General features: G+C 61.1%; 2 protein-coding genes and 1 long non-coding RNA gene across 5 annotated transcripts; 1 reads left to right on the top strand and 2 right to left on the bottom strand.

The window, feature by feature from the left end:
* HPN (hepsin) lies at positions 1 to 17,012 on the bottom strand. 2 transcript variants are annotated; one of them, XM_072750807.1, is made up of 13 exons: positions 16,459 to 17,012; positions 15,869 to 15,938; positions 10,351 to 10,452; positions 10,217 to 10,258; positions 5,254 to 5,383; positions 5,050 to 5,172; positions 4,899 to 4,939; positions 4,295 to 4,460; positions 4,002 to 4,192; positions 1,150 to 1,245; positions 820 to 962; positions 501 to 665; positions 1 to 361 (listed from the first exon to the last, which is right to left on the bottom strand). In XM_072750807.1, the coding sequence occupies exons 2-13, from the start codon at positions 15,882 to 15,884 to the stop codon at positions 320 to 322; spliced, it is 1,257 nt and encodes a 418-aa protein (XP_072606908.1). In that variant the 5' UTR covers positions 15,885 to 15,938; positions 16,459 to 17,012; the 3' UTR covers positions 1 to 319. The 2 variants fall into 2 exon arrangements, with proteins under 2 accessions (XP_072606908.1, XP_025866108.1); XM_026010323.2 differs by having other exon boundaries at positions 1 to 347; positions 16,459 to 17,006.
* Positions 15,929 to 22,055, top strand: LOC140597994 (uncharacterized). The gene is made up of 3 exons (XR_012000118.1): positions 15,929 to 16,093; positions 17,742 to 17,922; positions 20,581 to 22,055. It is a non-coding gene; the product is annotated as an uncharacterized lncRNA (long non-coding RNA).
* On the bottom strand, positions 17,828 to 26,721 carry SCN1B (sodium voltage-gated channel beta subunit 1). 2 transcript variants are annotated; one of them, XM_072750829.1, is made up of 6 exons: positions 26,369 to 26,721; positions 24,530 to 24,696; positions 23,563 to 23,803; positions 18,943 to 19,084; positions 18,546 to 18,622; positions 17,828 to 18,463 (listed from the first exon to the last, which is right to left on the bottom strand). In XM_072750829.1, exons 1-5 carry the CDS (start codon positions 26,406 to 26,408, stop codon positions 18,556 to 18,558), a joined length of 657 nt encoding a protein of 218 aa, XP_072606930.1. In that variant the 5' UTR covers positions 26,409 to 26,721; the 3' UTR covers positions 17,828 to 18,463; positions 18,546 to 18,555. The 2 variants fall into 2 exon arrangements, with proteins under 2 accessions (XP_072606930.1, XP_072606924.1); XM_072750823.1 differs by having other exon boundaries at positions 18,551 to 18,622.

Here is a 26,721-nt window from a genome sequence, read left to right as displayed (position 1 = left end):
TTAATCAAAACTATCTTTATTATTTAAAGAGCATCCTGTCATCAGGGGCACCTAGATGGGGTCCCTAGATGGCAGAACAATATTTACATGGGGGTCAGGAGGGTGAGTCTCAGGTGGTCCCAGGGCTGAGTGGGCCCGCCACTGTGGAAGGAGGAGCCTTGGAGGGAGGGTATCCTTGGGCCTGTGGGCTCAGCCCAAGAAGAAAAAATGTCCCATTCCGGGCCCAGGGTGAACCCCACCAGGTGGGGCCGGAGCCACCTAGGTGAACTTGGGCCCTGGAGGCGTGTGCATCAAGGACAAGCCACAGGTCAGAGCTGGGTCACCATGCCGCTGGCTTCGGAGTGAGTCTGCGGAAAGACAACTGGGGGCTTCTGAGGTCTGAGAGGCTCCCCCAGTCCCACAGCTAACCTCCCCTCCCCAGAAGCCCTTTGAAACCCCTCTGTTCCCTGGGGCGCCCCCTCCCTCCCGCCCCCTGGCTCCCATCTGGGCCCCACCATCACCTTTATGGCCTGGAAGATCCACTCCCGGAAGTCACTGACTTTGGTGTAGACACCTGGCTTCTGGGCCAGGGCACAGCCGGTGCCCCAGCTCACGATGCCACACAGCCGCCAACGTGGCGTCCGAGAGATGCTGTCCTCACACACGAAGGGGCCGCCGCTGTCGCCCTGGTGGTGGGGGGCAGGGGTGGCCTGGCTGGAAGCCCAGAGGGCATCCGGGAGGCCCTCCTGGATGGCCAGGGGCCCTGAGATAGGGAACCCCCCGCTGCCCCGCGCCTCCACCCCCGGCCCCACAGTGGCAGCGCGGGGGCTGCCCACACACCTGGCAGGCATCGATGCCGCCCTCGGGGTAGCCGGCACAGAACATCTTGGGCTTGATCTGGTTCGCGTAGAAGTCGGGGCCGTTGCACAGCTCGTTGCTGATGATGGGGACTCGGGCCTCCTGGAGCACCCCAGCCTGTTGGCCTGGGGGTGTGCGGGCAAGGCTGGCCGAAGCTGGGGGACAGGCGCGGCGCCCCGCCCTGCTGCGGCCCGCCCGGGCTCTCACGGCCCCGGGCCCCCGGACCTGGAAGCGTCCGACCGGCCGGACCGCCCTTCCCAGCCCAGCCCGGTCCCCCGAACGCCGGCGCTGCAGGCAGAGGCCGGGACTCACCGTAGTACTGCGTGTTGCCCCAGCCGGTCACCGTGCAGATCTTGCCGTCCACCAGGGCCTGGCCGGCCGCCGGGAGGCACACGGGCTGGATGTACTCTGCGGGGGACACGGCGCGTCTGCGGCCGCCCCGCCGCCCAGCGGCCCCCCAGCGGCCCCCCACCCGCCTGCGTCCTCAGCCACGGCGGGGCTGCCACCCTCCGGGGGTTCACCGCGCAGGCCCCCATCCGGAGCTCGGGGCCCATTCACGGGGCGGAATCGAAGCCAAGGCCCTTGTCCCAGAGTCAGTGACAGAGGGAGAACCTGACCTGCGGGCCTGGCTCCTTAGCCTGCATTCTTAACCCAGGCCCACAGGCCGCCGCCCCCTGCACCCCGCCTAGCAGGCGCTCTGGTAAGACATAGAAAAAGGCATCCCTAGTTTTAGATACTCGGCTTCTGTCTGTCAGAAAATCCCTGTGATAGATACCCAGGTCTACCCCAGCAACAGTGAGAATGGCGCCCCTACGGTGGCACGTCCTTGTGCAGTGCCCAACCCACACCGGAGGCCCGGGCAGCTCTGTCTACCGCCTGCTGCTGACTCCACGGGCCTGAGCTCTCAGGTATAAAATGGACAGAATCATCGCTTTCCTCGGAGGTTGTGGTGAGAAATTGGTAAAGCCCTGAGTGGCACGCCTGGCAAATAGGAAGTGCGCCCCTAACTAGTAATAGTAATAAACGACAGCGGCGATGACTGCTCATATTGACAGTGCTCACTATGTGCTGGCATCGCTCTAAGCTCTTTACTTATACTACCTTCCTTTTTTAAAAAAAAAAAAAAAAAAAAAGATTTTTATGGGCAGCCTGGGTAGCTCGGCAGTTTAGCACCACCTTCGGCCCAGGATGTGGTCCTGGAGACCCGGGATCGAGTTCTGCATCGGGCTCCCTGCATGGAGCCTGCGTCTCCCTCTGCCTGTGTCTCTGCCTCTCTCTCTCTCTCTCTCTGTGTGTGTGTCTTCCATGAGTGAATAAATAAAATATTTTTTTTAAAAAGATTTTCTTTATTTGAGAGAGAGCATTAGCAGGGGGTCAGGAGTAGAGGGAGATGCAGGCTCTCCACTGAGCAGGGAGCCTGATGCAGGGCTTAATCCCAAAACCCTAGGATCATGACCTGAGCCCAAGGCAGACGCTTAACCAACTGAGCCACCCAGGTGCTCCTCATCTCACCCTTTTAATCGTCATGATAACCCTAGGAAGTCATTGAATGGATATGGGAAACTGAGGCACAGAGAGGCGAAGCCACACACCCAGGATCACACAGCTGGCAAGTACTTGAATCTGATCCCAAATCCTATGCCCTTACCCTCTCAGTCCCATGCCTCACACCCAAGCCTCCCCCTGGGCTTCCGTGGACACCTCTTTACTTCCTTATTTGTAACCCCTCCCTAAAGACAAGGGTTTGTTTCATTTTAAAGAAAAATGTGTATCATCCCCTTCAATGGAAAACCGGTAACACGGATCAGTCAAAAGAAAATAACCATAAAAAGAAGTAGAACGCAAACCTTCCACCGTGTGGGAAAACAGGATCCTAAGAGGACCCCCCACCCGCCGCCCCACTCCCCGGGGTGCCGTGGGGGCTCAGTGCGTGCAGGCTCGGGGCACGCTGAGAACAGCGCCGGGCACACGGGGTGTGTGTGTGTGTGTGTGTGTGTGTGTGTGTGTGTGTGCAAGTGCTGGTGTTCGCAGATCATCACTGGGAGAGCGTTTCACTGAACCACCTCCTTATTACACTGCTACCCGGAGGCTCATCCCCGTCGTGTTACGACTTCATCCGCCTGGTTTTTATTAGTGCCGCGGTCGCACGGTGACCCAGGGCCTGCTCGCTACCCAAGGGCGGGCGACGCAGAAGCGCCAAAGCCACCCTGGCCCCCGAGGGCGTCCTTCTGACCAAGAGCAAGGAAATGCTCCAGGGACCCGCAGAGGGAATTGCTTCTGATTCCCTCTCGGACTCATTCATAGATGGTAAAAGTTTTCATTTCACGGAACTGGTCTGGTTGTTTGGTAACAGCTTTTCTGAGCCCTAATTCACGCACCAGACAGCTGGCGCCCTGCGAGTGTACAAGTCGATGGTTTTTAGAGGGTTCACAGGTAGAGAGTCAAGGTGCTTACCTGGCGATAGGAAGGTGCAACCGTTGGCACCGCCGATTTTAGAACATTTTTATCAACCCCTCAACCCGCAAAAGAAATTCTGTGTTATTTACTTACCACCTCCCAACCTCCCCGTCCCCATCCTCCCCCTTTACCTCTTAGCACCCCTGCCCCCTGGCGACCACTAATCTACTACTTTCTCCCTCCAGATCCCCCAATACTGGTCATTTCCTATAAATGGAATCGGGTAGTGGCCTCTTGTGTGTGACTTCTTTGGTTCGGCACAACGTTTGCAAGGTGTATCCGTTGTGTACACGGGTCAGGACTCCATCATTCCTTCTTATGGCCAGATACTATTCTATTGGGTAGATTTGCCACGTTTTGTTAATTTATTTAAACAGACGTCTGGGTTGCTTCGAACTTTTGACTGTTGTGAATAGAGCTGCCGTGGACATCTGTGTATAAGATTCGGTGTGCACACGTGTTTTCATCTCTTCCGGGCATGTACCCCGGGGCGGAACAGCTGGGTCAAAGGGTAACTCCGTGTTTAACTTTTCAAGGAATTGCCAGGTGGTTTCCCAAAGCGGCTACACCAGCCATACCTATCGAGTGCACGCCTACTTTGTGTCCCCTCAAGATCGTTTTTCTCATCACCATGGAGTCCTATGGCTCGGTGCTTTGTCCCTCCAGCCTCTAGAGTCCCCAGGCCAAGGCTCATCCCCCAGACTTACCTGTGAGGGGCAGGGGGCTGGACAGGTGGACCAGGGCAATGTCATTGCTGTTTTCCTCACTGTTGGGGTCTCGAAAGGGGAGGTAGCCCCCGTGATAGACTACTGCCTGCACCCCCAGCTGCAGGCCATGGGGTGAGGCCTGGGCCACGGCGCCGGCAAACACTCGCCACCGAGACAGGACCCGGTTCCGCCTACCGGGGAAGAGGAGAGGAGAGTGGCAGCTGCCTGGGCGCAGCCTCTCTCACCTCGCCTGTCCCCTGCCTCTCCCGCTCAGGGCCGTGGGGGACACTCACTCGGGGAAGCAGTGGGCAGCTGTCAGCACCCAGTCTCCTGAGAGCAGGGACCCTCCACAGAGGTGTGCTCCATCGTAGCGAAGACTGACTTGCCACGGCCACCTGCCCAGGCTGGTGTCTTGGCCTCCGACGATGCGATCCACAGGCAGCTTCCTACGGCCACAATCTGTGGGGGAGGCGGAGTCAGGCAGGAGTGTCTGGAACCTCAGGACACAGCCACATCCCCAGGGACATGGCCTGCTTTGGGGGACTGAGGTGACATGGACCTGCCACCCTGGGAGAGTCAGGGGACACAGCTCCATCCTCATAGAATCTAAGAAGATATGGCCAGTCGTGGTGGTGGGGTGTCTGATGGGACGAGACCCTGACCTGGGGGGTCTCCAGGAGCATGGGCCCACCTAGGGGAGTAAAGAGACACAGTCCCATCCTTGGGACCCTATGGGGACATGGCCCCGCCACCCTGGGGTCCCAGAGGACACAGCTCCATCCTTGTAAGATAAGAGGATATGATAGGTGTAGGTGTGGGGAGGAGGGGGGGATCCAATAGGACATGGCTCCGCCCTGAGGGGTCCCAGGAAGAAGGTTCTGGGTTTCAGGGTCTCACCTTGGCAGACGGTAGCCAGGAAACGGCCCCTGGGACAGTCACTGGGAGAGACACAGGGGCAGAGGCAGAAACAAAGGGGAGGCCAGTTAGGACGGGAGGAAGGGCCCCTGGGGGGGGCGGGATGGGCGCCCCGGGCCGCGGCCCTCCTCACCACACGGAGATGACCTCGAGCAGCCTCCGGGCCAGCGGCAGCCTCCCCTCGTCCACGCAGAAGAAGCCCGACGTGCCGTTGGCGCCCGCCGTCCGCACGTCCAGCTCCGAGTGGCCCAGGGCCCTGGGCAGGCAGGGGTGAGGCCTGCTCCTCCCGCCCCGCGTGCCCCCCGCCCGTCCGCTCCCCCACCCGGGCCGCCGGTACCTGAGGAAGCCCATCTCCTCGCAGCTCAGGCCCGCCACCCTGGCGTTGGAGCGCGAGGAGCACAGCAGCCGCCACGTGCCCTCCGTGTCGTCGAACACCATGAGCCGGCCGTCGGCAGGGCTGGCCTGCACTGCAGGGCGACAGGACGGCCGCCTGGTCACCTCCCCACCGCGCCCCGGGGCGGGGGGCCAGGCCTGAGGCTCCACGCAGGGCCCATTGGAGCTCCAGGTGCACCTGCTGGGGGCGGGACCCCGGGGACCTTGCGGCTGGCCCTCCGCAGGGACATCGGACGTCGGGGGAGAGGAGAGCGGTTTCACCTGCACTCCCAGGAGGACGGCGTGTGAGGCTGGAGCCGCCGGGGACCATCTTTGCCCCCATGAGGGGAAATAAGCCAACATGAAGGAAAGCCAAGAGATGCCTGCCCCTTGATGGAGCCAGGCTCGAAAGCCCCCCAGAATTGTTGGATACGTGAGCCAATCGCTTCCCTTTTTTGTTTAACCGGTTTATTTTCTCCTTTTGTCTTAGGCAGCCCAAAGACCCTGGACTAACAGATGCATCAGCTTGCCAAAATATTCAGATGCCCTAGGAATTTTTATAAAGGAAGAGAAAAGAAGAAAGAAAGAAAGAAAGAAAGAAAGAAAGAAAGAAAGAAAGAAAGAAAGAAAGAAAAAGAAAATAAAGAAAGAAGGAAGAAAGGAAAGAAAAAGAAAGAGAAAGAAAGAGAGAAAGAACGAACGAATGATCTTTTCTGCTGGACTTATCCGAGCCTTGAATACACGAAAGTGCAATTCTCTGAGCTGAGGATATAGGATTCATTCATTCACTCATTCGTTCATTCACTCACTCGGATAAGCGTTAACTAGACATCGATACTCCATACCCAGCCCTGTGTGAGGTGATGCTGGAGGCATCAAGAGGATCAAGCCACCCCCTCAGCCCCTCACTGGCTGCTCCCCACCGATGGCCAGAGGACCCCTTCCCACACCCCAGCCCTATTTATTTACATTAACCACTCAGGATGCGCCAGGCTCTATTTTGGGCAATGAAACCGGTCACCACAGCAATAAACAAATCAGACCAACCCTCCGCCCTGCGGAACTCAAGGGCCAGCAGGTGAGATGGGTAACGAAGGGGACAAGTAAGCAAAATAGACGGCGTGTCCAAAAAAAGGGAGCCAGGGAGGCAAATCTAGCTTGACGGAGGCAGGGGCATACCGCGATGCAGGGATGCGGGGAGAACTTGCCATTTCCCATGGGCGGGCAGGGAAGGCTTCGCTGAGAAGGCGGGGGCGGGGTGTGTGAACAGAGATCTGAAGGGGGGAGAGAGTCGTGAAGGTAGGTGAGGGAACAGAGAACTAGGCCACGGGAACTGCAGGTGCAGAGACGCCGGGCTGCTGGCGTCCGGGAGGAAGAGCACGGAGGCCGGAGCGGAGGGAGCCGGGGCCAGATGAGCCGGGAGGGGGCCAGGTCCACACCAGGACTTTGCTTCTCCCCGGAGCGAGGTGCGAGGTGCGAGGTGCGGCCAAGGGAGGCTCTGAGCCAGCAGGGCCCTGACCCTCTGGCTGCAGGCCCCGGGGAGCCGACTGCAGGGGGCCCAGGGAGGGGACGATGGAGGCCCGGCCAGGGCTGGGGCAGCCGGGCGGTGAGAACTGAGACTCTGGAGAGATTTTGCGGGTCGAGCTGACAGTCTGGATGTGGCCATAAAGGAAAGAGAGGAATCAAGGACAAGTCCACACACGGTGTTTGGCCCGAGCACAGAAGGATGGAGCCCCGTGGAGCAGGAGGGGGGAGGGAGGAGGGGGAGTAGGTTTGGGGAAAGGCCAGCTCGACCCCCTCGGTCCTATTCCCCTGAGCCTCCTGCATGGCTGGCGCCCCAGAGCACATTCCTCTTAGGAGGAAGCCGACCAGGCCACACCCGCACTGCTCAGCGCACAGATCTGGGGGGACAGGGGAGGCAGGAGGTCTAGGGAATCTGCTGTGTGTCCCACCCCCTGCCTCGAGTTCTCCCCGCCTTGCGCCACCCCGAGGCCAGGCCATCCCCGTTCTGATCAGAGGAAGGAGCCCAAAGCTCCACAGGTGGGGTGACTTGCCCAACATCACCAAGCCAGTGAGAAGCAGAGAGGACTTGCACTGAGGCCTGCGCGGCTCCAGACCCTAAGCTCTGCGTGGGGGCCCGGACAGCCTCTGGGGTGACTTCTGCTAACCCGCAGCTGACTGCTTCCTGGCTGCCTCGCCTCCATCGCAGCCCCCCCCACCCCCGCCCCCGATTTCCAAGACCAAGACTTGCAGTTTGAAACTGGGGGTGAAGAGCTCCCAAATATTCCCAGTAGGGTGAGATTTTAGGGGGAAAAAACGATCACTCTATGGATATGTGTTGGGGGAGGGAGGGGCACAGGGTATCAAATGTCCCCCCATTATTTTTAAAGGCACATTCTCACCCACTGAGAGAGGCACCCACTTTAAAGGCACCATTCTCTGCCTCTGTTTCTCACCTTTCAACTCTTTATTCTTGTTTGTATAATTTGCACACACACACGCAATAATAATACTGTGGGGATCCCTGGGTGGCGCAGCGGTTTGGCGCCTGCCTTTGGCCCAGGGCGCGATCCTGGAGACCCGGGATCGAATCCCACATCGGGCTCCCGGTGCATGGAGTCTGCTTCTCCCTCTGCCTGTGTCCCTGCCTCTCTCTCTCTCTCTCTGTGTGACTATCATAAATAAATAAAAATTAAAAAAAAACAAAACAAACAAACAAAAAATAATAATACTGTGTTCTGGGACACCTGGTTTGCTTACTAAATTGTCTGATATATTTAGAGGTGTGAAAAGTCCCAGAAAAAATTGAGGTGGGGATATAGTTTGGGGGCTGTTTTTGTTTGTTTGGTAATTTCCCAAGAGTTTTGGAAAACCCAAGCAGAACTGAAGGGCAGCACTGCTGGCGTTGGCCGGAGCGGAGTGTGATTCACGGCCTAGTTACTGTCTAGCTGGAGGCCAAGGACAGGTTAGCTCGTCTCGGCGACCTGCCTGTGCTTGTTGGTTGAGCAAAGACTTCCCGAGCACCCACATGTGGGACACCGTTGGGGGCAGCAAACGAAGTGGCCCTGCCCTCCTAAAATTCACCCGACGTAAGGTGTGAGGATTCTTACCCCGGCAACGGGCATGGCCATGGGGTGGAGGGGAGCGTGGGGCCTAGGGGTGCAGGAAGGCCTTGCTCAGGAGAGTTAAAGCCTGAAGGTGGTGAGACCCCAAAGCGACACTTGCCAAGTGTCTGGGAGCCAAGCAGTGCCTCATCTCTCATTCTCCCCCCACCCCCCGCAGCTCACGGGTGAGGATGTTGGGACCCGGAGAGGCAGGACTGGGATGAGGCCACAGAGCTCAGCAGTGACAGTGCAGAACTTCCAAACCGCTTCTGGGCGTGAGCGGGAAAGAGGTGCTAAGCAAAGACGGGGTGGGGGTGGGGGTGGGGGCCAGGAGGGCCCTTGGAGGGCATGAGCACGGCCCACAGGCTGGACCCCAGAGGGCGCCCGCAGCAAGCCCGAGGAGAGGGCAGAAGAGGGGTCTGCACCCAGGTTGCCTGGAGCCTGCGGGGGGGGGGATCTTAGCCCAGGGGCAGTGGGGAGCAACGGAGCGGCTTTTCCAGGGTGTGACCCCCCCAAGCCCCCCGGCCCGTGCCCGCCACTTCCACAGCTCGTGATGTTGGACAAGTCACTTCACTGGGCTTTCAGTGTCCCCCATCTGCCAAACGGGGGTGATGAGGACAGGTCCGAATTCGCAGGGTTCTGGAGCCAAGGGCACAGCGCGGGCCTGGCAGGTGGCAGCCGTCGCGAAGGCGAGTGGCTTGGCTGTTTCTTGAGAAACAGCAGAGTGTAGCCGTTCTGCAGAGATCGAGGCGGCCTGGGTTCGGATCCCAGAGCGCCGCCTACTGGCTCTGACACCTGCGGCCGGTCGCCGGGCCTCTCTGCCTCAGTCTCCCCGTGTTAAAATGGGCTTTGGGGAGGGTTTAATGAACCGAAACCGGAGAGGCCCGAGGCCTGCGCCTGGCACCTGTAAATGCTCGGAGTGCTGGGATGGTGACCAGCGCTGATGGAGGCTTCCTTGTCTGGATTTTCATTTCTTAGCACCAGCTGAGTCCTTTAGGGAATTGGAGGAGGCTCCTGGGAGTGAGAAACACATCCCCTCACCCAGCTCCCCCTTTCTTCCCGCTGTGCTGGGCACGGACCTGCAGCTGGGGGCTGGCGCCAGGGAAAATTCATCCATTCATCCCACATTTAGTTTCCGCATCTATTATTAGCGGGGCCGTTCATTCTCAGCTGCGAGCAGACCCAGCTCCGCCGGCCCGTCTGGCAGCTATTCCCGGCCTCCTCACCTCCCAGCCGCGTGTCCTCTCTGGTCTCACTTTTCCACATCTGTAGATGGGGATCGTAGCCGCAGCCGCCCCCACCCCCGGAGAACTAGAAGGGGTCGCACTCATACGGCAGCTCGCAAATAGGTTCTGACCATGCCGCCCGGTAGGGGACACGTGTTTACATTTTATGACCTAGCCCTGAATGAGCAAACCAATGCATGGCCCCGAGCCTCAGTTTCCCCATCTGTAAAATGGAGAGAGCAACAGCGCAGCTCGCACGGAACCAGAATGAAAGGTTAACACCACGTTTTGGCCCCGAAGGAGATGCGCTGAGGTCATTTCTAATCTAGTCTCCTTCGTGCTTTTTAAAATGTGGTTTTTGACTCCCTGACTTATGAACTTCATGAGGCCCTGATGGGGGGGGTGGGGGGAGCGCATTTATAGTCTAGAAAATACTGGAATGGCCGGCGGCGCGGAGCAGGTGCTCAGTCCCTAGGCGCTCCAACCACTGGCGGGTCGGCCCCTGCCCACGCAGCTGCTCAGAAATCGTCCCTTGAGCCCTCACGGGCTACAGGTTTCCTCCAGGGCTCCCCCGAGGCTCCCGGCCCCCTTTACTCACCCGGATACAGCGGCTCCTGATCACTCTTGAGTAGGAAGGTCACTGCAGAGAAGGCAGACAGGTGAGGGCAGGCAGGGGGCTGCGGGGGGCGGGGGGCGGGCAGGGGAGGGTAGAGGCGCAGGGGCCACTCTCACCAATGGCCCAGGACGCTGCCCCGATGCCTGTCAGGAGCAGCAGGGTCCCCGCAGTGAGAGCTGCCACCTTGGGTCCGGAACAGCATGGCACAGTCCGGGCACCTGCAACAGACACCATGCCGGGGCCACTGCCAGGCCTGTCCTCGTCACCGCCACGTCGGGGCACCGGGGCCAGCCGTGCCCTGCCCCCCAGGGCTACCGTGGCCCGGTTTCTCAGGCCCAGGGTTGGCAGGGCCGTCCCTCCCCTACTGTGCGGGCGACCAGGTGTCCGGCTCCCGGAGGCTTCCTGCTGGGCAGGGGCGTGGCTGGGACCGCTGCCACCTGCCCGCCCGCACGCCTGGCTTGCAGCCTTTCTCTTCCCGGGGACACTGCACTTCGCTATGTCCTTGTCCCGTTGCACCATCTCTTCTTGAACCTCTCATTCCCACTAACTCTCTCAGAGGCCCTGGGAGCCTCTCAGGGGCCGCGACCCCTGACCTTTGCCTTCCTGGCAGCTCACTTCCCTGCTGTTCTGGGTGTCCTCACCACTCCGTCACTCTCTCTCTGCTGCTCTACTTCCTCTGTCCCTGGGCATCCATCCCCCCTGCCCCGCCCCACCCGCCGCAAGACCCAGCTCCGAGGTCAAATGTGCCCCCTGGACGTTAAGGACCCAAATTTGAAAATTGGCCAGCCTCACTTAAAAATAGTGGCCTTAGCCCTCCGAACCCGGGACCTTGGGCAGGTGGCATCAGCTCTTTGAACCTTAGCTTTCTTGTCTGTTTAATGGGCATCCACCCCACACTCACCTCTAAAAAGACTACTTTAAGGTTCTCTTACATCCTAATAGCCAAACTCTTATCACAGGCTTGTTCTCCCAAGCACAGTCCTCATTTGGGGGGAGGATTCCCATTTTTTGGCCAGGGAATCCTAAGGCTCAGAGAAGGAGAGTCACATGCTCCTGGCGGTGATTCAGCCAGCAGGAGGCAGTGCTGAGCCCTGGACCTGGGGACACGGCGCTGGGACCGTCATGTAGGAGCACTAGGCCCTGCTCCCTCTCCTTGTCATAATGCCTGGCAGGGAGCAAGTTCTCAAGAAGTGCTTTTACATCATGAGAGCTGGGTGCTCCTGGGCGATACCCCTCGCCTCTCTGGGCCTCAGTGTCCTCCTTGGTAAAATGGAGCTTTGTTCCCTCGTTGTCCTGCTGAGCAGCTGCTGTCCCTGGCACCGTACTAGGCTCAGAAGACACAGCCCAAGACAGATGAGATGCGGGCGCTCCCGGGGCTCGCATTCTCACACGTGTAAGGTTGAGGGGAAAACATAAACAAGTAAACACACTTGATCGTTTCCAGGTGGTGGCAAAGCCTATGAAGAAAATAATGCAGGTCGGGGGCAGCAGGTGGCTTCTGTGGAGCGCTGAGGGGAGGCCTCCCCAGGAAGTGGCTTTTGAGCTGAACCCTGAAGGGTGAGAGCAGCCGTGCAAAGATCTCAAGGAGGAGCACTGAGGGCAGAGGGAACAGCACGGGCAAAGGCCCGGGGCAAGGATAAGCATGATCTGTTTGAGAGAGAGAGAGAGAGAGAGAGAGAGAGAGAGAGAGAGAGAGACCACCGATGCGGCCAGAAGGGCATGGGTTTGGGGAAGGTGGGAAGGTAGGGACCTGGGCTGGGATCCGCTAGGGAGGCCGGGTGGCCTGAAGGGAAGGGGGTTTTTATGCCCAGGGCCACAGGGGTCCCAGGGACTGAAAGCCAACCCCTTGACAAGGGTCTGTGGGAGAGCCAAGGAAGAAGGGCTCCTAGGAGCCTTCAGCTGGGCCTGGCGTGCCCCCGACCGCCCCGGGCACCTGCACGGCCTCCGCAGGGCGGCAGGAGTCCAAGCGCTCCCACCTGCGTCTGGCACCACAGCTGGTGGGCACAGGGCCAGACCGGCACCCTGAATGGAGCGGGACCTGGCCCAGGATCTTCCTGGGACGGCCACTGCCTGGGCGCCTTAAGAATCTGAGAGGCCAGCAGTTCTCGGCAAGGCATGAGAAAACAAACACACCCTCCCCCCAAAGAGGCCGCAGGGGCCCAGGCCAGGCCCGGCCTCCGCCCTCCTGCCAACTGTGCCCCAAGCCATCTTCCTGGTTTCAGGTGTTGGCTCCTGCAGCCGCGAGGCTGGTCCTGGTCCCTTTGTTTTCAGGTGTGCCTGCCAGGGCTTTGGGCCGCCAGGAGCCCGCCCGGAGCCCACCCAGCCTAGGGGCTTCGGCGTGCGTGCTGGGGTGGCAAGCACTGCCACTCCGTGTCTCTTGGGGTGAGAGGGACCTCCTTCCACGCCCTCTGGATCTGGGGGGCTTCGGGCAACCCCAAAACAGGTGCCCTGGTAGGACGGGAAGTGTTCTCACTCTGGGTCCTCCGGCGTGAGAGGCATCCTCACTGCACGCCTTTCCCGAGGCCAGAAGTGTCCCCACAGTGGGGACAGCATCCTTGCCGCGATTCCCGGGGAGCAGCCTGCCCAGCTTCTCCCCGAGGCTCCTCAAGGGCACCAGGCTGCCCTGACCTTAGGTGTTCTGTCCGCACCACCCGGCTGCAAACCTCTCACAGGTGACACCTTTGGCTCCTTGTCTCTGAAACCCCACTCAGTCAATAGCTCAGGGCTCAGCCCTCGTCGTACCCAACCCCAGCTTCCCGAAGACCCTCTCTGCTTCGGCCTCTGGGACAGCACATGCGTCCCATTTTCCTTCTGCTTCTCTATCTCCTGACCCTCTTCCCATTCCCTGAAACCTAGAGTTCGTAGGGTGGGACGTGGCCTCCTCCCCCACGTACCCCCTGCTCCCATGTCTGTCTCACACACCTCCACAGCCTCAGTTTCCCTTTTCTGCCCTGCAGCCTCATAGATGCCTTTCCCTGGAATCCCCTGGGCCCTTCGCAATCCCCAGGTCCTATACTGGCCTCAACATCCCCCCTGCCCCGAATCCCCAGATTCCATCTCAGAGGCCCTCATCCTCTGGACTATCCCCCCTCTGCAGGACACCTCCCCACAACCACAGCTTGCCAGCCCCCCCAACCTGCCGGCCTCCTGAGCACCTCCTGTCCACCCTCTCCTTGCCCACACCCAGCCCCACCCAAGCCCAGGACTCAGCCTCCACTCTGGTCCAGCCTCCACAGGGAAGCTTGAGGATCTTCCTAAACACCAAATCCACCCTGTCCCTTCTTTACCTAGACCCCTCCATGACTCCTGGTGTCCCCAAGACAGAGTCTAAGGCCCCCAGCCCTGGGGTGTCAGCTTTTCTAGGATATAAGCAGGGCCGTTAGAGACCTGGGGGTTGGACCTATGTTTCCCTGAACTCCCAGACAGCCTTGCGGGTCCCGATCGGACACCTGATGGAGCTTCCAAAAAGCAACCCAAACCACCACCGGACTTGTAAACCACCAGTCAGACCCAGAGAAACAAAGAATGACCACCATCGCCACCTGGTGGAGACACCCGGCACTGCCAGGGCATCACAGGCCGGCCACCAAAAACAGTCCTGGATGCCTTGCTCCCCTGGGCACTCTCAGCTTCCCACAGGACCCCCAGGAACGCCCGCAGTATCCGCGGGCCTCTGCATCCCTGGAAGCCCTGCTTTACACACGCTCTTCCCTCTGCCTGGCACACCCGTTCCCTGCTCACCTTGAGTGCCAACCCAGGGGTCACCCCCTCTGATCCCAAGTCCCCAGGGAGCACCAAGAACCTTGCCCTGGGCACATTTCAAAGCCACCACCAACGGCAGCCGTGGCTCTCAGAATCGGGTCCTTCCCCGCCCGGCCCTGGCCCCGTCCTGCATTTTCCTCTGTCCTTGCACCGGGGGTGATAAGGAAGGTAACGTTGTGGCCATCCTCAGTTTACCGCGGAGGAGAGGAGGCCCAGAGAGGGGCCGCCGCCTGCCCCGGGTCACCCGGCAAGTTGGCACAGCACCAGAAGCTTTCGGCATCTGGGTCCAGGTTTGATCGCTGGCTCCAGCCTCGGCAGCAGGACGCAGCCAGAGAACCGGGCCGAGCCGCCTGGGGATGCGGGGCACCCCACTCGGCCTCATTCTCTCCGCACCCAGACCAGCTCTGGCCATCCTTCGGGGCGTGACCCGCTTTTCTCCCCGGTTCATTCGCGCGTGGCCCCCGGCTGCAGAGGCTTCCCTCAGTCCGCTCCAGGAGGAAAATCGTCCGTCCCTAAGTTTCCAGGCTCTGCACCCACCTGCTCTGCACAGCAAGGGCAGTGCTCGCTCCTGAGCCATGGGGGGCGGGGGGGCCGGGGTGCTGGGTTTGCTCTGGGCCATGGCTGGACTTGCTAACTGCTGAGACCCCAGGGGGCCAGTCATCCCCACTGATCTTTCCAGCCAAACACCCAGCTCTCCCTGCCGACCATGCCCTTTAAATCCTCAGCCACCCGGAGGTGCACATTCACCCCACCTCCGTCTTACAGACGAAAACTTGAGGCCCAGAGAGGGGAAGCTCCTTGCCCAGGGCTGCCCAGCTCGACACTGCTACCACCTGGAACTGAACCCAGCTAGCCTGGTTCCAGGAAGAAGAGAGGGAGCCAGCCCCCGCTGGAGAGGGCAGGAGGGAAAGGCTGCCCCCCACTCAGGCCCCTCCAGCTGGCTCCCAGGGAGCCCCTACCAGGGCCTGCCCAGAGCCCTTCCGTGCCAGCCACTGGGGCGGGGGCTTTCTCTCCTTGTTCCTGGAGTGGTTTCTCTGCGGTCTCTCCCCTCTCCATCCATCCTGGCCGAGTCCAAAGTCCTCCCTCTGCTCTTTTGCCCACAGTGTGGAGAGGTGGGAGGAGGGTCTAGGATCAGTGGGGGTCTTGGGGCCCCTAGACACCAAGCTGGCCGACCTCTGTCATGACAGCTCTGGTTCACAGCGTGGGTTTTACATGCTAAGCCCCACACTGGTGCCCTGTGTGCGTTCTGTGCTCCCAGCAACCCCTGTCAGTAGCTAGGCAGGTAGCATGAGGACCCATGCTGGACCCCGGGGGGCAAACTGAAGCCCAGAGAAAGGATGTCACTTATACAAGATCACACAGCCAAAAAGTGGCAGAAGCAGATTCCAATACAGGCCTGTGCGTTCAGCTCGAGTCTGTGTCCAGAACCGTGATCGCTGGTCTTCCCACCTTAGCTCCAGGTGGGGGACAGGGTTAGCTGAGGAGTCACTGGGTGTGAGGGGAAACTGAGGCAAGGAGCCAGGAAGGTCATACAGGATAGCAGGAAGGCAGGTGGTGGCACAGCCCCACAGAAGATTTGGTTAATAGTTAATCAGGCAGAGGAGACTGTAGAAGGGGGTGGGGATGGCCCCGGAGGGGTGCCAGAGAGAGGGGGCTCTGAGGGGGCAGAGGGCTGGGAGCAGAGCACAGAGGGAGGGGCGCCAGGCAGAGCCCAAGTCGGGACTCAGGGGAAAGAAGCTGAAAAAACCTCAGCTTTAGGTAACTGAAAATAAAATCGCTCTGTTACAAAAGAGCAATAGCGATCGTGATTCTGCGCGAAGGCGATTATTCTCGGGGCACCAATCGTTCGTCCGAAACTCCTAGGGGACTCACCCTCCTTCTCCGCCATGTCACGGCCTCTTGTTAATGATTCCCCGGCTGACCTCCCGGGCCGGGGTGGGACCTGTGGGGAGACGGACAGAGAGGCAGGGCCTGGGGGAGCCGAGCCCAGCCCGGTGCCCCCCGGCCCGGCGCCCATCCAGGGAGGCTGCAGGGACTGGGCCCCGGCCAGAGCACGCCGTGATCACGGACGCAGACCGGGCTGGGTTCAAGGATGGGGTCAGTGTCCGACCAGCAGCCAGGGGAACGCCTGGATTTGCAGCGTGGGGGGCCCCCTGCCTGGGCCTGGGGAGCAGAGAGATCCCGGCCAGCCGGGACCCCTGGGGAGAGAGGGATCTGGGGGCTCCAACCCCTGGGTGTGTGGGAGGAGGGGCGGAGGGGCCCAGCGTCTGGGGTTTGAGGGGGGAGGAGACCCAATCTCTGAGTCTGAGGCAGGGGGGCTGGAACTCCCAGGTCCTGGGGAGAGAGGTCGAGAGCCCCCCTCCTGGGTCTCGGGGAAGCCCTCTCTGGGGAGCTGGGCATTAGGTGGGGTGGGGGTGACGGGACCCTTGCCCTGGGCCTGGAAGGCAGGGCCCGGTGCTTACCCTGGGGTCCGGCAGGTGGGGGCGGAGCTGAGAGATAGTGCCCTCTCCGGTCAGTCTCCAGGCCTGGGCGGGAGCATGGTGGCCCCGCGGCGGTGGCCCGGAGGCAGAGGCGGCGGCGTGGGGCCTGCTAGGCCTGGCGGCCTCACCTGAGGAGGAGGGGGCCGGGCGGAGGCGGGGGAAGGGGCGGGGAGGGGCAGGGCCAGGGCCGGGGCGCGGGAGGCCACCTGGATGGCGGGGCGGGATCGCGGCCGGGTCGGGGGGCCCAGGTGTGCGCAGGGTGGGTCTGGGCAGACCGCGCAGCTGGGGGGTGCTCGCAGCACCCAAGGGCGGGCCTTCGAGTTGCAGGGAGTCGGGGATGGGCCGCCCCACGCCCCACCCGCCCCTGCCGCACCCCCACCCGGCCCAGCTCAGGCCCGACCCCCTCCCTGTGCCCCGGGCCCCTCGGACACCCTGCCCGGTACCACCGCCCCTGCCATTTCCCGCCGCCCGGTCCAGCTCGGGAGCAAGGCGTCCAGGTCCCGCCGGGCCCTGGCCCGGACCCCCCTCCCCCAACTCGGGCCCAGCCTCTGCCCCTTCCCCTCCCCCAGCTGCCTTCCTACAAGTCACGGGGGCTGGTTTGCTTTGGCAGCGACTGGCCGCAGCGGTGACCTCTGGAGCCTGGAAGCCGCACACGGGGAGGGGGGGGCGGGGGGGGGGGCTTGGCCCGGAAAAGGCAGCAGGGCGTGCTGAGGTCCAGGCCAAGGGGCCGGAAGCGGCCGGGCAGATACACGCTGTCCCGCCAGCAGCCCGGAGGGATCCACGTCAGACCCCAGGGCCAGATAAACACCCAGACACACAAGGGTCACCGCCAGACACCTGCTGGTGGACAGCCACGCACCCAAACACAGACCACAGCTGCTCACCCCACGCTCGCCCCACGCAGAGCCACAGCCTCCTGCAAGGGGTCATGCGGGGGGCTCCTCTCCCCCCCACCAAGATGTATCTTCATCTCCTTCCCTCCCCCTCCCCAGCCCCCAGGGCAGCAGAGAGCCACCCTGCTAGGAACACGCAGACCACCCAAACTCCTGCCTTCCCTCCACAGGCCCTTCCCTGCCCTGCCGCCCCCAGCTGCCCCCAGGGCTCCCCTCTGGCCCCCTCCCACCCTCCCACACCCCTCATGGTCCCCACTGAGCTCCCCTCTGGTCCCCCATTCCCCACCAATCACGCGCTAAGAGGCTGCGCCCTGAGAAGGGTGAGACTCACCCACCTGTTCCTTCTCCATCCTTTTCTCTGAACCTGGGCAGAGACCCGGAGGACGGTCCCCGGGAACATGGAGGCTTTCGGATTTGGGGGCGTAGAGGGTGACAGGGCTCACGAGAGAGACTACGAGTCAAGTCCAAGAATCTTTATTTCATGAACAAAACTACTTGTGTGAAGAGAGAAGAGGCTGAATGGGCCCTTCTAAGTGGCCACAGTCCAAGGCTGGTGAGAGAGGGCAGGGTTGGGCTGGGGCAAGAGTGCATCACAGGGAGGGGGACCCCAGGTCCAGCCAGAGGAAGGAGGGCAAATGTTGCTGGGGGTCGGAGTGGGTCCCAGAACCCCCTGCCCCAAACTGTGCCAGCCCATCACGACCCCTGCCGGGAAGGGGAGGGGGGCAGGGGCAGGCTGGGCCCCAGTAGTGTGCATCTGAAGCGGCCGATGTGTGCAAATCAGCAAGAAGGAGGGGTGCGGAGCCGCTGCCCCCACCTCACCGCCCCCCCTCCTGAACAGGCAGCAGAAGCAGGGGCGGGGGCAGCGGCAATATTGCTTTACCCATCATGCATGGCGTGGGTGGGCAATGGGGCAGGAGGAAGTAGGCCAGATTGGGGGTGTGAGCCAAGCCCCCTGCCCCCTCCCACCCAGGCGGTTCCGCTGGCAGGACTCTGAGGCTCGTAGAGGCCCAGGAATGGCCAACCCCCATTGGGGGCAGGCCGTGCCCAGATGTTCCCCATTAGGGCTGGCTCTTCCTTGAGGTGGAGCCCAGGGCCTAAAGGTGAGGGAGAGACAGGTATCAGGGACCCAGTGGGCTGACACCCGCCCAGGCCGTCCGGCGCTGCCCACCCACCTACCTTACCAGGGCTATTCGGCCACCTGGACGCCCGTACAGTTCTCCTTGCTTTCTGAGGTGATGGCCAGGTATTCCGAGCTGTGGGGGCAAAGGCTGGGTGTACAGTCACCCTCCTCAGCAGTCTGGCCCACCCCCAGGAACCTGACAGGGCTGGGGTCTCTGCCCCAGATGCATGGCGTTCTGGAGTTAGAGAGAGGAGGGGACTGCAGGCCGGACTCCTAGGGATCCACAAGAAGTCCAGGCTGGGGCCTGGAGCCCTGAGTGTGAGGGAGGAGGGGACTGGGGGGGGGGGGTCAGACTCTGGGTCCTAACCTTACCCACCCAGGATAACAAACATAGCCCTCTGGGGAGCCTGGGTGTCTAGGTCACCTGACCCCCTCCCCACCGGCCCCACTCACGCATTCTCTTGTGCAGCAGCCTCCGTGGCCGCAGCGATCTTCTTGTAGCAGTAAACCATCTCTGCCACGAGCCATATGGTCAACACCACGATGAGCACATACATCATGATCTCCGACACGATGGACGCCATGTCTCTGTTGGCTGCAAGGGCCAGGCAGGGTTAGGTGGCAATCAGGGCCAGGGGCAGGCAGCGTGAGGTGCCCCGAACTTGCTGTGGGAGCTTGGCCGAGTGGCCTGGCCTCTCTGGGCCTGGTCTGCGAATAGGACCATGCTGCTTCCCCAGAGTCATTGGGTTGTTACTGTGATTCTTTTTTTTTCTTTCTTCTAAGTAGGCTTAGCGTGGAGCCCAGTGCAGGGCCTGAACTCACGACTCTGAGATCAAGACCTGAGCTGAGATCAAGAGTGGGACGCTTAACCGACCAAGCCATGCAGGCAGGCGCCCCATTACTGTGATTCTTACAACCAGCCTCCAGTGGGCGTTGGGACCCCCCTCGACCTGCCTCCCTGTGTGGCTTGAGGGGGCATCTGTGCCATTCACCTGGCTGGAGGTGCCCAAGAGCTGTAGCTTTGCAACCAGAAGACTCGGGTTCAGATCCCGACTCTGCCACTTGCAGGCTGCGTAACCTTGGGCAAGTGACTCACCCTCTCTGGGTTTGAGTTTTCTCCATCTGTGAAAAGCTGATAACCACAGCATCTCCTGGGGAGTGTTGTGACAATTAAATACACTTCAAAAATCCTTAGAATGGTGTTTGGCATATAGATAGCGCTCAATAAATGTTTGCTGATATTAATAGTACGGTTACTGCTATTATTGGAGCAGTACAGCAGAGTAGTTAAGAGCAGGGGACTCTGAGGGCTGGATTCAAATCCTGACTCTGCCTCTTATTAGCTGTGTGACTTTAGGCAAATGACTCCACCTCTCTGAGCCTTAATTCCCCCTCCATAAAATGGAGACGATAACACCCATGCCTCCTCACAGGGCTGCTGGGAAGAGAGAACAAGCTAATATCCTGAACACGGGGACGCCTGGGTGGCTCAGTGGTTGAACATCTGACTTCGGCTCAGGTCATGACCCCGGGGGTCCTGGGATCAAGTCCCACATCAGGCTCCCACGGGGAGCCTGCTTCTCCCTCTGCCTGTGTCTCTGCCTCTCTCTCTATCTCTCATGAATAAAATAAATTAAATCTTTTAAAAAATATCCTTAACTCGCATGGATGTGCTCGCAGTTGGCACTGCCTAAGTACTGGCTATTTCACTGACGTTTTCCGGAAACCTTCTATCCTTTCCACGGCACTAGGCTCCTGCCATTGCCAGCTTCCTCTCACTGCACCTAAATTTAAACTGTGAAGGGGATGAGCTCAGCCAAGGAACCAGAGGCAAAGGCCACTGGGGCGTCCTAGGCCGGATTTCACAGGTGTCCACTCCGTATTCCTCCGTTACCTTCCCCCACTGTCCTCACATGGTCTTGGGCACCCTCTGCTGCCCTACCCCGTGCAGATGGCACCGGTGCTTTCTGGGCCAGGGTGAGGGAGGGTGCAGGGCTGGATGCTTCTCCCCTGCTTCTCTGCCCGGAGGAGCTAGAGAGAGGGCTCCACACATCACTCATTCCCTGGTTCATTCATTCATTCATCCAAAAGATAGGAGTCTCATATGGAGGATGCGTGCTTTCAGCCAGGCTCTCTGCTAAATTCTGTACGTGAGCATCGCCCTGAGTCTCTGAAACAGCCCCGAGGAGAGAGTCCGGCTTCCCGCGTCAGCTGACCTCAGGAATCACACGGAGTTGGATTTATGTTGGATAAAGCTTCCCTCTTCAGAATTCTCAGCCCTGCTCCGGGAACTCAGTGCTCAAAATGATTTGGGGAATCTGCTATCCTCGGCCCTCCCAGTCAGATTAGGACGGTGACCCGCAGGGCTCTGTAGCCCATTGTCCAGACAAGGACACCGAGGCTCAGAAAGGGGCCGGTGCTGGGCAAGGATGCACAGCCAGGATCGGACTCGGAGCCAGGATTCAACCCCTAGTGTAACTGGCTGCAGGGTCTGAGCTCTCACCTGCTCCAGAAACTACCCCAGCCAAAGACACCCTGGGTCAAGGGTGCCCTATGTCAAACGCAGTCTCCACCAAGCCACACAGACACCTCAGGAGGCGGGGCTGTCTTTGCCCCACTTCACTGACGAGGAACTGAGGCAGAGGGGTCACCAGGCACCTCCTCCAGGGAGAACTTTGATTTCTTCAACAGCCCCTAAGTCTTCCAAAAGCTGGCAGCCCCCAGGTGTGAAGCCGCAGCCTGCCCCCCTGTGCAGGATTTCTCACTGGCCTCGGATGCTGCTTCACCTCAAGACGTTCCCCACCCATAGTGCAGACATGCAACGTGGAAGCAGGCCTCTTGTCCCCATCCGCCGGCTCCACTACTCTGGGGGGCCCTAGGTGCTTCTACCATCTTCCGCAGCTCTGCTGCCTCGGTAAAGGGCTCACCACCAACACCCACTGGCCCTCCTCTGGAAATGACACCATTAATTCCTTGGGGTTATTACAGGGAGGCAATATAGGCTGATGGGTAATGCCGAGGATGCAGGGAGAGAGTGGATAATAATAATAATAATAATAATAATAATAACAATAACAATAACAATAATAATAAAAGAATACAACAGGCTGGCAATGCTAACAGTACAACCATACCAGGCGGGAATGAAAGAAATACTGTGGTGGGATGAGTACGCTGCCTGATGATGAATATAGTGTAACCAGTAAAACTTTTAACTACTAGAATATGATCAATCTAAAATACTATAGCATGGTGGGTAATGTTAAAAAAAAAAACCTGTAGTATGATGGATTATGATAAAAATACTATTGTATGTTTGGTAATGTTAAATCAGAGAATATACAGTAATAAAAAATACTGTACCAGGGCGGATAAAAAACCACTAGAGGGGATCCCTGGGTGGCTCAGTGGTTTAGCACCTGCCTTCGGCCCAGGGCGTGATCCTGGAGTCCCGGGATCGAGTCCCGCATCAGGCTCCTGCATGGAGCCTGCTTCTCCCTCTGCCTGTGTCTCTGCCTCTCTCTGTGTGTCTATTATGAATAAATAAATAAAATCTTAAAAAAAAACACTAGAGTACGTTGGATACTCCCCTAGACCCTGGGAAGACGACGGAAAGAGCTCTCTGCCCTTGGTCAATGTGAAGAACACGGGCGCGGGCAGGTAACAGAATATGGGACATGGTGTTTAACGGAGGCTCTGCTGGGTCCTGGGCGAGCCTGAGCCCCAGCCTCCGCCCCGCAGAGGGGGACAGCACCCCAAGCGAGGGACACACGGAAGGAACCTGGCAGGCCCCCTGCACTCCTGACCCCTCCCCGGGGCACTGATCCCGGAGGCAGGATTGACACAGATTTTGTTAAACCACCGCACTTGGGGGCGCTTCTTGTCACAGCCACACCCATGGGCAGGGCTCCCTCTTCCACATCCACGGGTGGCCGCCCACCCGGCATCGTGACCTACACCAAAGCGTAGCTCAGACGTGTCTCCTGCACTGAACCCTGCTGGATCAACTTCGATAACAAACGTAAAAAATGCTAATTATCAAGAGAAACCCACAGACTCTGGCTGACAGCAGAGTAGAGTGAATCACGCCAAGAACAGACACGCAGTCACACACGCTTGGTTGGGTTCAAATCCAGGTCCCAGCTCTGTGATCTCAGCCACGTAATCTCACCTCCCTGAGCCTGGGTCTCCCCATCTGTAAAATGGGGAGAGTAACAGCCTCTAGCCAGGAGGGTGCGCCTGCACCCCTCTTGGGGGAAGGAAGGACAATGCCCAGTTCCGGTTCGGGTGGCCCCACGGGAGTTGCTTGCCAGGACTCAGGTGGCTCAGGTTCTGGGATATCTTCCTGACTCTAAGCCAGTGGGCCCTCGGGCCCTGGAAAGTTCCAATTTATACCTCTTGGAAGATGGTTCAGAGAAGGGATCCAAGGCAGCTAGAGCCAAAATGATGAAATGTCCCCAAACAGCCTGAGATCTTTGCTGTTCAATGTGGCCCCAGACCTGCAGCATTGGCTTCGCCGAGAGCTTGTTAGAAACGGGGCCCGGGCCCAACCCCGGGTCTGCTGAGTCAGGGTCTACACTAACAAGACTCCCGGGAGGGAGCTCAGGTGCACAGCAGAATTTAAGGGGCTCTGCTCTAGGGAGGCGGGCCCGAGGCTCCCGGACAGTCGGAACCTCCACTGTCAGCCCCACTGCCGAGGCCCCGCGCACCGCTCCATCCTCACAGCGCCCTGCGAGGTGGATGCCATCATCAGCCTGCTTCCCACCCGACGGCCCTTCCTCGGAGACGGGAAGGCACCTGCAGGAGAAACTCTGCACAGGTGGGCGAGTTCTACACCCAGAACTTTCAGGCGAGAGGCCTGGTGTGGCCAGGCCGCGGGTTGAAAGGAAAGGGAAGCCGGAGCCCCGGGGCTGGGGAAGGAGGTGCAGCTCCCCACCGCACCCCCCTCTCCCCGCTGCCGTGGGCGTTTGCCTGGCCCAGGCGTGGAGCCAGGCTGTCCCCTACCTGCCATCTGTCCCACCATCTGGCTGCCAGTGGGCAACGGGGGCGAGGGGGCAGCAGCGCCTGACTCACCCTTGTCCACCACCTCAAGGTGGATCTTCTTGACGACGCTGGTGTTATGCTCGTAGTTCTCGAAGAAGAGCAGGCGGTAGACGTGGCACTCGTAGTCGCCCGAGTGGTTGTAGGTGACGTTGGTGATGAAGATGGACAGGTCCTGCAGGTCCTTGGTGCCCCGGCTGCCATTCCACACCACGCGGCCCTCGAAGCGCTCATCCTCCTCCAGCTGCAGGACCTCGTTCTCATAGCGCAGGATCTGGGGGCAGCGGGCCGGTCACTGGCCGCAGCCCCCAGACTTTTCCGCCCCTTGCCCTGCCGCTCAGAGAGACAGCAGGCACCCTGACCTCGGGCAGGGAGGGCACGGGGGGCTAGGATCGTGCCCTGGCCTGCCCCCAGCCCTGTGTCCCTGGCCCTGACACACGCACACATAGGCCTCCGGCAGCAGCCACCTCTGCACCCCCTGGCCCCCCTCCCAGCCCCATCCGGCCTTCCTGGCTTTCATTCTCCCTCAGGCAGGGACAGAGGCGTCCCCTCCCAGCCACCGCAGACCCCGGGCTTCAGGGGGCCCTGCGGGTTTGCGGTGTCCCCCTCACTTGTAGCTCAAAATACACATCACGCAAAGGAGGTCAGGAGAGTTCTGCTTTGCTCTCACGATGACTCTGTGAGACATCCTTGCTGGGACTCTGTCACTCCAATGACACTTACCCGGTGCCCCCCGGCACCAGCTAGGTCGACCCCCACCCAAGCCTACGAGCCAGAGACCATCACCAGCCCATCTTTACGGAGGAGGAAACTGAGGCTCAGAGAGGCTCAGTGCCTTCCCCAGGGTCACCAGCTGGTCGGCGGTGGAGCCGAAATCAGAATCCCGGTCGCTGCTAATAGCACATGGCTGAAGACAGACAGACAGCCCCTCCCGGGTCCTGCCTGTCACCAGCGCCCACGCAGCCGCCCCCTCCCACACCTGTGCCAGGCACCCACACACCTTGACAAACTCCTCAGTGCCCTTCTGGCGGAACGTCCACTCTGTGAAGGTCTCGGCGGTGGTCTCGCTGCGGCGCTTGCAGGAGATGCACAGGATTTTGAAGGTCATCCCATACACGGCCTCGGTCTCTGAGTCCACCTCCACGCAGCCCCCCCAGGCTGAGGACACTGCGGGGACAGCGGGCTCAGGTCGAGCAGGGGCACCCGTCGCCCTGGGGGCAATGCCAGGCTTACTGGCTGTTGGCTCTTGGGCGCTTGGAACCATCTGTTTCCCCTCCAGCGAATGGACACTACGCCCGGCCCTGCCCCTTGCTGTGTGTGCCCTTGGCAAGTCACTCATCGTCTCTGGCCTCAGTTTCCCTCTGTGAGGTGAGGGGGATGATCATCTCTGCCTCTAGGGGCTGCTGGGCAGATTCCACAGGTTAGGTGAGCCCCAGCAGGGGGCCTGCCACACAGGAAACCTCCTCCCCAACAACAGGGCTGTCCCCGCGGTCAGTTACTCGGAGTCTTTGCTCTGTGCCCAAGTAGATACCCGAGCGCCCCTTCCTAGGTCCCCTTGCCCACGGTAGGCGGCAGTTAGGTGGGACTAGAGTTCTGGATGTGTCAGAAGTTCAAGGCGGCAGAGTCATTTGCGCCGCTACTGCTCTGCAGAACCAGCCAGCCCGAGAGGGTGGGTGGGAGAAGGCAAGGCCTCAGGGGGGCAGGGGGGCCCCAACTCCTGCCCAGCTCTCTGGCCCCACAATTTCGGCTGTCACCCACCCCCTTCCCAGCCTCTCTGGCCTCTGTCCCCCGTTCCCCTCTGGGCTCCTCACCTCCACACCCCTCTCCCACCTCCTCTCAGCTTCTTGAAACTCACTGAGCTCTCTGCAGCCTCAGGGACTTTGCACCCCCGCTGGATTCCGGTCCCTCTGGGTGCCTCCTCCGTATCCCTACCTGCCGCCCGCTTGCCGAGGCCCAGCGCCCACCAGCTAACGCTGCGCCTCTCGGGCTCCAGCCCTGGGTGTTTTTGTCCCCCAAGCGGCTTCCTCTCTCAATCTTGGGAACTTGGGGTCCTCCGCTGCCGTCTCTGACTCCTTGAGCACCTCTGTGTCTGTCTCCCAGGACTTTTTATCTCTTAGGGAATCTCTCGGAAGGGCCCACCCCGTCGGGTCCTCTTTCCAGGCTCACTCGGCCTCTCGGGGTCTCCCTCTGCACCCGCCCGTCCCTTTCAAACTCGTGTCTCCCTGTGTCTCCCTGTGTCTCCATCTCTCCCTGCCTCGCCCAAGTTTGCTGGGTCCCGGGCGCTCCGCTTTCTAACTCGCTCCTCGGCCTCCCCGGGCTCGCCCCCCAGCCCTCTCCGTCTCCTCCCCCGCCTCTCCCGCTCCCCGGCCCGCCGGGCCACCCCGGAGCTCTCGGAGCCGCTGCGCCTCCCGCGCCCTCCCCCGCGTCCCCGTCTCCCCCGGGCTCCCGGGCTCCCGGGCTCCCCCGTCCCGGTCTCCGGGCGCCGCCTTCCCCCACCCCCTCCCGCGGCTGTGGGTGTCACATTGCAGCCTGCGGGGCTCCGGGAGCAGCTGACTCCGCGTTTCCTCGCCCCCGGCCGGGCGCCCGCAGCCGCCGAGCCGTGCCAGGCCGGCCCCCGCCGCGCGCCCCCGGCCCCCGGCCCCCGGCCCCGGCCCCCGCCCTCCGCCGCCCGCTCCCCGCGCTCGCAACTTCGGGAGCCGACTTGGCCGGGCCGGGGGCGGCCCTCGCCCCGCCGTCCCGGCCCTCGCCCCGCCGTCCCGGCCCTCGCCCCGCCGTCCCGGCCCTCGCCCCGCCGTCCCGGCCCTCGCCCCGCCGTCCCGGCCCCGCGCCCCGCGCTCACCCAGTGCCGCGCCGACCACCAGGGCCAGCAGGGTCCCCATGGCGCGCTGCGCGCTGCGCCCCCCTCCCGGGCCGCGGGCTCAGTAGCGGGGCAGGAGGCAGCGGGCCCGGGCGGCGAGTAGAATGTCCCCGGGAGCGCGCGGGCGCAGCAGCTGCGGCTCCGGGACCGGCGGGGGGGCGGGGGGGGGCGCGGCCCCCCCGCTCCGGTTACCGCCGGGGGCCCAGCCCCGGGGCCCGGCGTCCGGGCATCCCCGCCGCTCGGGCGGCCGCTGCTCGGGCTGCTGCGCTGGGGCGCGCGGCGGGGCGCATCCGCCAGGTGCGCCGACCCCGGCCCCTCCGGCTCGGGCGCGCTGG

This window comes from Vulpes vulpes, chromosome 1 (assembly GCF_048418805.1).
Source record: "Vulpes vulpes isolate BD-2025 chromosome 1, VulVul3, whole genome shotgun sequence".
In the NCBI taxonomy this organism is placed as follows: Eukaryota; Metazoa; Chordata; class Mammalia; order Carnivora; family Canidae; genus Vulpes; species Vulpes vulpes.
The sequence above is the reverse complement of the archived record's forward strand: the minus strand, read 5'-3'. Positions and strand labels throughout refer to the sequence as shown.